The sequence below is a fragment of the Taudactylus pleione genome, unplaced genomic scaffold, assembly GCF_031769625.1.
Source record: "Taudactylus pleione unplaced genomic scaffold, aTauple2 ptg000611l, whole genome shotgun sequence".
Lineage (NCBI taxonomy): Eukaryota > Metazoa > Chordata > Amphibia > Anura > Myobatrachidae > Taudactylus > Taudactylus pleione.
The window spans coordinates 3,486,929-3,498,665 of record NW_028285013.1 but is presented as its reverse complement, the minus strand read 5'-3'; the positions used below and the strand labels follow the sequence as shown (position 1 = coordinate 3,498,665).

The following is an 11,737-nucleotide window of genomic DNA, read 5'->3' as shown; positions in this document are numbered from 1 at the left end:
ACTTTTGTCCCTCCAGCTGCTGTGGAACTACAGATCCCAGGATGCCTTGCCACAGTTTTAGCATGCTGTTATATCAAAACGGTGGCAGTGCATGCTGGGATGTGTAGTTCCACAGCAGCTGGAGGGCCAAAGGTTGAAGACCCCTGACCTATGTCATGTGTATGACCCTAAAGCGGGAAATACCAGCAGGCTGTAGGTGGGACAGGGGTGAGCTGGGAGAGCAGCCCAGCAGTGTGCAGTACAGTGAGTGAGACACACGCTGGGGGCGGGATCTCGGGAAGGGGAGGCGGCGCCGGAGTCACCCCCCCCCCCAATCCGCCCTCGGTGGTGCAGTCCGACAATGGCGCTGCCCTGTGTGAGCCGGCTCCGGGCATTGCGGACGTGCTCCGCGACCCTGCTGCTCAGGTAGGAGCCGGGCTCAGGGTGACATATAGTGATGGGAATGGTCTGAATATAAGAAGCTGCCTCTTCGGTGCAGCGCATACAGCCAGGGGGGTGATCTGCACATGACATGTGCTGCTACATACATGCTGCACAGCCCTGGTATGTAGTTATGCCCAGCAGGTTGTGCAGAAATACAGGCACCCAAATAACATGGCCTGAGGTACTGTACACATGATCCGAACACACAGCTTTATTATGGGCTGACGGTCACCCCATGCACTCCACACAGGAAGAACTGTGTGGAGTGCAGCCTGACTGTGTGTGTAGTGCCCAGGTGCACAGCAATAATATCACTACACTAGGAAATGACCACACACACTACATACAGACACACTACACACACTACATAGACACACTACATACACACGCTACATACAGAGGGAGCTCTCATATGGGAGTTTTAGAACCTTCTCTAAAGTAAAGGCTCAGTACTTGGGCTAATTATACAGGGACATTTGAAGGACATCAGCAGTCCCCTATCATATGTCTGTTATAATACTGTATGTATGAGAGAGTTTTTATACGATGACCCTGTTTTCCTGCACTTCATCAGTCCACACCCACGTATACTATTATTTATAGAGGCATGTAACTAGCGTGTGTGTGAAGTGACGTAAACATGTATGTGTACTGTGTTCTGTAGCGGTCTGATATAGAGGCTACTATAGAACATAGGGCCATGATTCACTATGGAACACAACTGCTATTGCAATAGCGATTACGCAGGCAGTTCAACTGCGATAGTATGCTAATTCATTGCGATCGCTATGCCGCCGCTGCACTACATAAGGACGCCCACTTTACCTTACATCCGTAATGTTTAGCAAGAATGCGAAAACATCGGTACAATCGCAGCCTCGCACACACTTGCACAATCCCTGACCTTACTCCGGAATTGCTAACTTCAGCGCACGCTATGAGGCCTCAGGCTGCGTAGGGCATCGCAGTGGATAATTTATGCACGCCCCTGTAACAGCGTTCAAATGCACTGGCACGCCTGCATCTCCCCGACCATCACCACCCACAAACGGCACTTCCTGTCAATCACTCTACGATGGGTCTGTGCAGTCACTGCGATTGCAGTACTGATCGCAGTGACCGGTTTGTGCACGCACACTGTGATGCATACACATGCACAGTACGAAATAATCGGGCGATTGCATGCGTATTTGCAACTGTGTTCCTTGCTGAATCAGGCCCATAGTGAGATCTGTCTGTGTGTACTAATATGTGCTTTTTTTATAGGTGCCTGTGTAGATCCAGTAGCCAGCATGCAGCATCAGGTAAGGGTCCCTAATCCTTATATTATTAGCCTCCTCCATGTGAGTGCATATTTCCCATATATGAGTTGGGGGGGAGAGTAATAGTGGCTGTTGCTGCATTTACCATCCGCACCATGCAATCGCTCATCACTACCCTCCTCTTCCAGTGACAGAGGTGGGATTCTACAGATAGAATGTAGGCATACTGGTAGAAATACGGTTTATTCATAGTCCTGAGAAACAGACCTGCCCTGTGAATCCTGTTAGTAGTAGGAGTTTATCACGTGTGACATACATGCAGTAACTTAGACAACACATTGCTCTAATTCTTACTAATTAAAGCACAATTAGCAGCTGTGAACCCTAAAGCATTAAGACGGCATTGGCGATAAGACTATTGTGTTCAATTGACAGTCACATTTATATATATCTTTAGCCACTTCCCAGCCTTTGGCATTACTAGGGTCTCTGCCAAGGATAGTCGTGCCATGTAGTGTTGCAAGGAATATACTGTGTAGTTATTTGGGTCGTGGTGTTGGGATGGTGTAACACATTACACATGGTTGGATGGTCACAGTGCTCGCTCCATGCAACACACTTTTTCGTATTACTACACCAATACCCCGATAGGTGCCTGTTAATAAGTCTCAATGCACAGTACTCTGTGAGGGTAGAGATGCTGTATCTTATCAAAAGGAGGGGCACCCACTGATCTGCGGACAGATTGGTTGTTATCTCTCTACACATGGACTGATCCAAGCAACAGGATCATTGTAGCCATATTGGACTTGATCTGACTGGTTATCGCCTGAGTTGGCTTTCCTGCAGCATAGCAAATGCATGGTGGGGGGGGGGGTTTCCAGTTGCTCGGAAACTCCCCTGCCCAGCAGCTCATATTTTGACCACAGTAGCAGTAGTATTAAATATGACTTCACTAGGGCTGCTGCAGCAATGTGCAGTATATGGGTCGGAACGGAGCTGCCGTGCGGGCCCAGTATAAGCAGCTTTTCCTATAAAGTCTGGTGAGTGTGTGATATGAGCACTCGAATCAGCTCACCGGACAATGTAGAGTAGCTGCCGGCAAGAAGATACAGGCGTCTTAGCATGATGTGGGGAGCAATGTGCACTTAGATGCCCTCATCATAGGTTGGCCACACTCGCTGCAAAATTCAGATTCTGGAAATCTCCCTCTAGAAGACTTGGGTTTGCCCATGCGCCAAGCTGCATAGTTACCACACATGCCATCAAGATAACATCGCTTTACGAGTGACTTAAAAGTAGGCGTTCCCCATAATGGAGAAGCATTATTTTACATTAGAACTTTATTGTGCAGCAACCAGAGTCGTCTTGCCAACTCTCCAATATATCCACCTGTCGGTAACCAGTTATGCAAGTTGTAATCATGGGATAAATAGCTTGTAAACTGTACGTACATACTGTTATGGTCATATAGCGGCATATTCAATTAGGTGCGAGTGTACCAAAAAGCTTGCACCTGAGTTTTTACCGCAGGTGCAGGATTTTTGATATTCAATTGGGTGCAATTTCTTTTTTTTTTTGAGCGCCTCCAGAGCAGGTTACATTTTTCCTAAAATCCATACTTTAAGGAAAAATTGTCGCCACCTGCTCTGGACTACTTTTGACACCCCCGTAATGACTAAGCAATTGGAAGTTTCCAATTAGCTCAATTAGTCCTTACTCACCTGCAGAGCTTTCCTCCTCCTTTTAAATTTTTGCTGACATTTTTTTCTCCACTATATGTTTGTTTTTTGTTGCAACCAGACATTTAATTTGCAAGATATTAACAGGGGTATTCAATATGGGAGCGATAACATCGTTTTTGCGTTAATATCGCACTTTTGACGTCATTATCGCAGGTTTGACTTTTACACCGTATTCAATTTCAAAGACTTATCGCAGTTTTGAAAAGTCTTTGATAAAAAACGGGGATAACTTTTCACCATTGAATAGGTGTCGAAAAAAAGTGCAGAATTGGGGTTTAGGGATGCAGGCTTAAAAAAAATAGCCTGCACCCCTGGAAATGACATTTAAAAATGAACTGTGACAAAAAAAGTTTAAAAAAAAAATAGGGACACCCCAAAAAATAAATTTAAAAATTGGGGTTAAAAAAAAAAATGGGAAAAAATTGTTTAACAATAGGGAAATAGGTTCAGGGCTATTCTGCAAGTATGCGGCAGGTGTTTTCTAGAATAAATTTATAGCGGCAGGTGCACAATTGCAGAATTTTTAAAAACTTACTTTAGGGACATCAAAATATGCTAGTACCCATTTTCATGTACCCCAAATTTGATGGGACCACTTAAAAAAATGAAAACGCTCTTCTGCATCACTTCTTCAATGTCGGGAAAAAAACACCTGCTGCGGCTATCTACATCCCCGACTTTCAATGAAAGGCTAAAACGGGGGTACCCATAGTGTTCCCCCATGTTTTTACTACTTTAGGGGGGTCTTACAATTTTTTTAAGGAAAAATTCGTAACTTTACGCAAATCCAACTTCGGAGTTTCCCGTTTTCGTTAATTTTATATTGAATACGGGTATAAGCGGGAGCGCGCCCGATACTTTAACGCAGGTAAAAACTCCGATATGAAACGTTAACTTCGACAGTGAAGTTAATGTTTCATGTTGAATACCCCTCTAAATGTACTAATGTATGTTACATTTTCATAATGTGTCAAAGTATCTAACTATGACTTATTTGTGCTTGGCTGTTGCTGATTGTTTTCGTCTTCAAGAAGTTAAAGCCGTCGAAGAGATAGACATTCCCCGGAAGAAGACCTGGTCAGTACATGTCTGTGTACAATGATATTTACAAGTACAGTCAGGGGCATACATATTGGGACATTGACAGAATTTTCATATTTTGGCCTCTATTCACCACCACAATGGCTTTGAAATGAAACAAACAAGATGTGCTTTTAAGTGCTGACTTTCAGATTTAATTTGAGGGTAATTACATCCAAATCAGGTGAATGGTGTAGGAATTACAACGGTTTCTATATGTGCCTCCGACTTTTTATGGAGCCAAAAGTAATGGGACAAACTAAACAATCCTAAATCTAACTTTCACTTTTTAATACTTTGTTGCAAATCCTTTGCAGGCAATTGCAGCCTGAAGTCTGGAACATAACTAGACGCTGGGTTTCATCCCTGGTGATGCTCTGCCAGGCCTCTACTGCAAATGTCTTCAGTTCCTGCTTATTCTTGGGGCATTTTCCCTTCAGTTTTTTCTTCATCAAGTGAATTGCATGCTCAATCGGATTCAGGCCAGGGGATTGACTTGACCATTGCATAACATTCCACTTTTTAGCCTTAAAAAAACTCTTTGGTTGCTTTTGCAGTATGCTTTGGGTCACTGTCCATCTGCACTGTGAAGCGCCGTCCAATGAGTTCTGAAGCATTTGACTGAATATGAGCATATAATATTGCCCGAAACACTTCAGAATTCATTCTGCTGCTTTTGTCAGCAGTCACATCATCAATAAATACAAGGGAACCAGTTCCATTGGCAGCCATACATGCCCACACCATGACACTACCACCACCATGCTTCACTGATGAGGTGGTATGTTTTGGATCATGAGCAGTTCCTTTCCTTCTCCATACTCTTCTCTTTCCATCACTCTGGTACAAGTTGATCTTTGTCTCATCTGTCCATAGGATGTTGTTCCAGAACTGTAATGGCTTTTTTAGATGTTGTTTGGCAAACTCTAATCTGGTCTTCCTGTTTTTGTGGCTCACCAATGGTTTACATCTTGTGGTGAACCCTCTATATTCACTCTTGAGTAATCTTCTCTTGATTGTTGACTTTGACACATATACATCTACCTCCTGGAGAGTGTTCTTGATTTGGCCAACTGTTGTGAAGGGGTTCTTCTTCACCAGGGAAATAATTCTTCTGTCATCCACCACAGTTGTTTTCCCTGGTCTTCCGGGTCTTTTGGTGTTGCTGAGCTCTCCGGTGCGTTCTTTCTTTTTAAGAATGTTCCAAACAGTTGATTTGGCCACACCTAATGTTTTTGCTATCTCTCTGATGGGTTTGTTTTGATTTTTCAGCCTACTGATGGCTTGCTTCACTGATAGTGACAGCTCTTTGGATCTCATATTGAGAGTTGATAGCAACTGATTCCAAATGCAAATGTCACACCTAGAATCAACTCCAGACCTTTTACCTGCTTAATTGATAATGATATAATGAGGGAATAGCCCACTCCTGTCCATGAAATAGCTTTTGAGTTGATAGTCCCATTACTTTTGGCCCCTTAAAAAGTGGGAGGCACAAATAGAAACCGTTGTAATTCCTACACCGTTCACCTGATTTGGATGTAATTACCCTCAAATTAAATCTGAAAGTCTGCAGTTAAAGCACATCTTGTTTGTTTCATTTCAAAGCCATTGTGGTGGTGAATAGAGGCCAAAATATGAAAATTCTGTCAATGTCCCAATATTTATGCACCTGACTGTAACTAGAAGTTTCAAGGGTTTATAGTTAGTTCTAGTGGACATCTTATGAAGCAGTTGCAAGTACAGACGGCATCCTTCAGTGACATAACTCAATCACTGAGACTGTGGCTTATTTACGAACATTGCCTATAGGTGTAAATTTGCCCAAAGTAATAGCTTTTCTAAATAGATCTGTGGTGGATTGCTTTTCTGGTCCCATATTAAAGCTGACTTGTAATTTATCCAAGATGAATGTAGACATAACCTCTATGCATTTCGCACGTAACCTGCTTCATTGGGAGAGTATTGGTCTAAACGTGAGCTCTCACACCTAATAAGAATGAATTCAAAGTAATTTTGTAAGCAGACTTTTTCGTCCAAGATATGCAGGAAACATTGCCAAAATAACTCAAATATTAAATATTTTGTTATTGTTTGAACGTTACTAGTATCCTAATCTCTGATTTATCCACTAATCACCGAGCACAACAAATCAAATGCACACAGCAGAACTTGGGATACAAAGAATTAATTGAGCCCACACAATCAACTGTTTACACAAGCTGGAAAGGCTAATCAAAGTCATTCTATTTTTGTCCATAATTGTTATTCCGTTTATCTTTGTGGCCTCACAATACATACAGCTTTATATATGGTGCGAGACCCGGAGTAACGGATTGCCCGTCGCTATCCGGGTCTCGCACATGCGTACGACGGAGCCGGCTCCGTCGTGCGCATGCGCTGTGGGCCACCACCGACCCGGTTGCGGGCGCTCAGCGCTTGTGACCGGTTCTGAATCAGGCCCAGTGTTCCATGACCTTTTGCTAGTATTGTTGTTGTTTAAACTTTATTTATAGGGTCTAAAGTACCTTAGAGTAGATATATAGGGATTGAGTGCAACCATAACAAGATGTAAAATGCAAACCCTTCAATAAACCATAACATGCTATAATGTGCAGTATATAAATAACAGGATAATGTGAGTTTAAATTGCGTCGTTTGCATTACTTAAATGTCGTTTTGTTTTCTTAAATAGTTGTAACATCACAGAGATATCAATGTTATGTTTCTCTTCTTTATTTGTTTAGGGACAAAACAGCCATATTGCAAGCTCTATCATACACCGTGAACCATGTAAGTTATACTTTGAATAAATATGTACGTCCACTTAGTGATAACCATAGGTTATTGTTTTTACTAACCTCTGCTTATTTTTCAGGATCCAACATCCAGCGCTTATATTTTGCAAGATGACCCTTTCCTCATTCCAAAATCCTACCTAGACTATGTAAGAAAACTGACCTTTAGTCATTTATTTAAATTACCAATTTCTCTCTACTACCGTATTGCTACTACTACCACAAGTACACATACTGGGCCTTATCCAGAGTCCGAAAAACATAATCGCAATTTGCAGGTTTTTTTTTTTTTTTTTTAATGTCTCCAAAAATGGCAAAAAGTTGCATGAGGAGTTTAAAAAAAAAAATTGCAAGTTGTGCCAGAAAAAAGCTTCAACTTACACTTGCGACTGACTCTGAATAGGGCACACTGTGTGAATCTACCAATCTATCAGCACATTTCTGTTAGCTATAAGGCTGCAAGCCTCTTTTCCAGCAGGTTTATTTTTTAAACATTAGCATTGCAGCTTACACTATTTTTATACTGTGGTATGCATATCCGTAACTGTTAGATCAGTGGTTTCCAAACTGTGTGCCATGGCACCCTGGGGTGCCTCAGGACACTTGCAGGGGTGCCTCAGGTTGGTGGTCCAGCACCAAATCAAATTATTTATGACCAATGTAATATAAATATGTGGACAAACAGAAGTGCAAACTTGTCCACTACCTCATAACTAAACCTAAGGATGACAGGTCAGCACAATTTACTTCACTTTACTACTTTACTTATTTTTTGTCTGAATTTCTCAATAACAAACTTAGGCGTGCCACGAACACAATGCTGATACTCTAGGGCACCGTGGTTCAAAAAAGTTTGGGAACCACTGCGTTAGATGCTTTCTTAGACCTCAGGATTTCATTAACTCTATTTTGTATATTCTTCCGATCAGAACATATTTTCCATGTCCAAAGAATCGGGGAAAAATGCAGCAAAATACATTCTGAGCACGTACCCCAACCTCTTTCAGAAGGACATCGCCGAGCCCCACATTCCAGTAAGTAAATAGATTTTTATATTAGATGAGTTAGGTGCTTATATAGAACCAATGGACGATTTTGCACCTTTATTGTATTTTATTACTAACTAGCTTTTGCCTGCGGCTTCGGTCACAATGAAATCGCTTCTGCCAAATTTTTTTTTTTTTTTTACGTGAGGTGTTCTAGTTGTATTGCTTTGCATAGAGTCCCTGTCGCGGGATCGGCCCAGGTGACCAGCAGCGCAATACAGACTCGTGGCAGCAGCGCCTTCACCCATCACTCACACCAATCTCACTGTGTGCCCTGTGCACAGACCTCTATGTAGCCTATCCTATTCTAGTGACCGCGGGCCCAAACCACCTCACCCCTTACCGGCATTGATGGTGTCAATAAATTTTGTTTTTGTTATTGCTCAGCTTTAACTTGATAGATCGAGATGAAACAAAGGCATGCTAAATGTTGTAGCTCTGCCCAACATGGCACTTGAACCGTTTGATCTGTACAACTGGACTCTTAATGTCAGTGACCATGTTGCTGTTTGGCTGTCAAACGTGGCTGAGGGAGTTCTTCTTTTTTTTGGGTGATGGCCTATGATGGCTCTACTATCAATGTTTTAAAGGCATCATTGCCCATTGTGCTGAGCGTGCGCAGATGTCTGCCATTGGTTTTTTTTTTACATCGGGTGCTGCCATTGATGTAAAAAAAAAAAAAAATGCCACTAGACATCGGCCATAGACCACCGATGAACAATGGGCATCCCTAGTCTAGGCTCCTACAATAATGTGGTGGGTTCTACCTAGCTCTGACTTTACCTATTAATGCAACGTCTAATCTGTAGTCAGATTTAATATAGTAGTTAGTTTGATGAGACATGGGGCCTTGCTTATCGATAAGTCCGGAGTTGATAAGAAGCCCAATGATAGTAGAACAAACAAATTCTAATACTGCTAAACTGCAACCTATGGGGTTCCCCAAACTAAAGTAACTGGTGGTAATTATCCTGTGGAGGCCACTTCTAGCCATGACCATGATGTGTGGTATATCTTTCAGTGTCTCATGCCTGAGGATGTCCCGCCACTGATTGAAGGCGTCAGTGAGGAAGCACTAAATGAACGCATCAAGCTTAGAAGAGTTAAAGAATCCATAGAGTTGTTCGACCATCTTCTTCAGAGTGGTATGTGACCAGATAAACCACAGTTCTCATGTTCCTTTCTGGGGTGTAGAGAGAACTTACTGTTGCCAGACGCACTATGAGGCTGCGAGCACTTTTGGAGCGAGTTTGGGCTGCTGTAAAGTGCAGCTATTGCCAGGATGACTCGCACCCGCGAGTACATCGCAGCTAATTGGATTGACCCATAGGTGTTTGTTGTGTTTACTCATTGTATGTTGTTGTGTATTTTGCACTATAACACATGACTGCCTGCTAATTAGTTAATTCTGCAATTTATGTTTTTCTTATAAGTACCTACTCATTGTCTGGTTATGTATTTTGTACTATAACACAATTCGTTAAATTCTGCGGATCAGGAGTTGGTAATTTCTGTATGTGTGCCTACCTATTTGTTTATTAGCAGTCACTGCACTGTAATTGGGGTCTTACAGTAATAGAATAACAGGACCACTAATGTGCTCTTGCCCCCCCAGAACCACTTAATATATTTAGGGTGTCTGTTTGCAGTTTTATTGCATTGTGGAACATATCATTATGTCTTTCAAGGGAATCTCTGCATAAGTTTCCCAGGAGAGGGGAACTTCTCCTGTAGACTTTTCATGTTCGAAACAGAATCACACTGGCCTTTGTGATCGATGCTCAGTGGAGGCGCGGGACGAGTCCCACTCTGCGGTAGTTCCCTCACAGGAACCTGCATGAGCATCTTCTTTGTCACTCGCTATGCGGATACTGGCTCAGCCAAAGGTTCTCCTAGTGGAGGCTTTCTCACATCGGAGCAAGAAATTCTTAGTTTCTAAACGGATCTTGATCTTTTATCCTGTCCCTCCAGCAGACAGGGAAAAGTGGGTGTCCTCCCTGTGTAGATGTGTACATTGCACAGTTGGTCAACCACGCTTCCTATTCCAAATGTAGTCTCCCTCAAGAAGGACCCTATGAATAGGAGATTGGAAACTGTCCTTAAGTCAATCTTTTCTAGTGCGGGTGCCTCCTTATGCTCGGTCCTTGCTTTTGCCTGGTTAGCCAAGGCCCTGGGTCGCTGGGCAGATTGCTCAGGAACCTGTAGGTTGATCTACTATCTGTGCTCTCTTCAAAGATGTCAGCCGTAGTAGCCAGACAAGCAATATGGCTTTTGACCCTGGAGGCGGATAGCGAGTCCAAAAAGGCCCTGGAGACTCCCCTTCACAATTGAGATTCTCTTGGATCATTGCCACAGTTACGGCATCTAAGACTGCTTTCCTTCCTCCAGCAGCGCCCAAGATGAAGGGGTTCCTTTCACCCATAGGGAAAAGCGAGAGGTCAACCTTCCTCCAGATCTCAGGGCTCTTCATCTAAATATCTGAGGTCCAGGGGACGAGAGGCTTGATCATGTCGCGGCCAGGCTCCCAAACCAACCGACAAGCCTGCGGCATGATGGGACGAGTGCCCCACCTGGGACTTTTCAGGGTCAATGGCTGTCTCTTGCTCATCACCGATGCGTGGCTGGCAACAACCTGCGATGCTTGGGTAAGGGTCATTGTGTCCAAAGGATATTCCTTACCTTTCCAGAAATGCCCCTAGTACAGTTCTTTTCCACCGGCTTGCCAGGGCTTCCATCGGGAATCTGCCGACCTCCAACGTGATAGTCCCAGTTTCTCCTCCCCAGAGAGGTACATCACTTTATTCAAAACTGTTTCTCATTCAGAAACCAGACTGTTCCTTCTATTCCATCCTCAACTTAAAGACACTCAACCTGTTCCTCAGGTTTCCCAGTTTCAGGATGGAATCCCTATGTTCCATCATGCAGACCATGGAACCAGGCAATTTCATGGCCTCATTGGATATCCAGGATGCCTATTTACATATTCCAATACAAGATGATCATCAAAGGTTTCTTCAGTTTGCGCTGCAGAAGGTTCACTTCCAGTTTTGGGCTTTGACTTTTGGTCTTTCTACTGTAACTTGTGTGTTCACTAAAGTCAAGGCAGTGACACGGATTCTGCCATATGTGCATGACCTGCTCCTACTGGCCCAGTCTCCAGATGTACTTCAGGAGTATCTTCTCCTCACTTTCCCCTTTCTGTATACCCATGACTGGACGATCAATTGGCTCATGTCCAGCCTTACTCAGTCTCTGGAAATGCTCCATCTAGGTGCTCTTCTGGACTTCAAAGTTCAGAGGGTCCGTCTTCCAAGGGACAAGCGGGCCTCCCTCCAGTCCCTGGTACAGCAGTTTCTCTGGCAGCGCAGAGTTTCTATTCAACT

General features: G+C 43.3%; 1 protein-coding gene across 2 annotated transcripts in view; it reads left to right on the top strand.

The window, feature by feature from the left end:
- The first annotated feature begins 233 nt into the window (after nt 1–233).
- The window catches only part of PTCD3 (pentatricopeptide repeat domain 3), a 63,777-nt gene continuing 52,273 nt past the window's right edge, over nt 234–11,737 (top strand). Inside the window, exons 1-7 of one of the 2 annotated variants that reach the window (XM_088454279.1) lie at nt 234–405; nt 1,690–1,727; nt 4,465–4,507; nt 7,258–7,303; nt 7,389–7,457; nt 8,238–8,342; nt 9,376–9,499. In XM_088454279.1, coding sequence (XP_088310405.1) covers nt 341–405; nt 1,690–1,727; nt 4,465–4,507; nt 7,258–7,303; nt 7,389–7,457; nt 8,238–8,342; nt 9,376–9,499 — 490 coding nt within the window. In that variant the 5' untranslated portion in view covers nt 234–340. Of the gene's footprint in view, nt 406–1,689; nt 1,728–4,461; nt 4,508–7,257; nt 7,304–7,388; nt 7,458–8,237; nt 8,343–9,375; nt 9,500–11,737 lie in introns of both variants that reach the window. The other variant, XM_088454280.1, reaches the window with a different exon arrangement.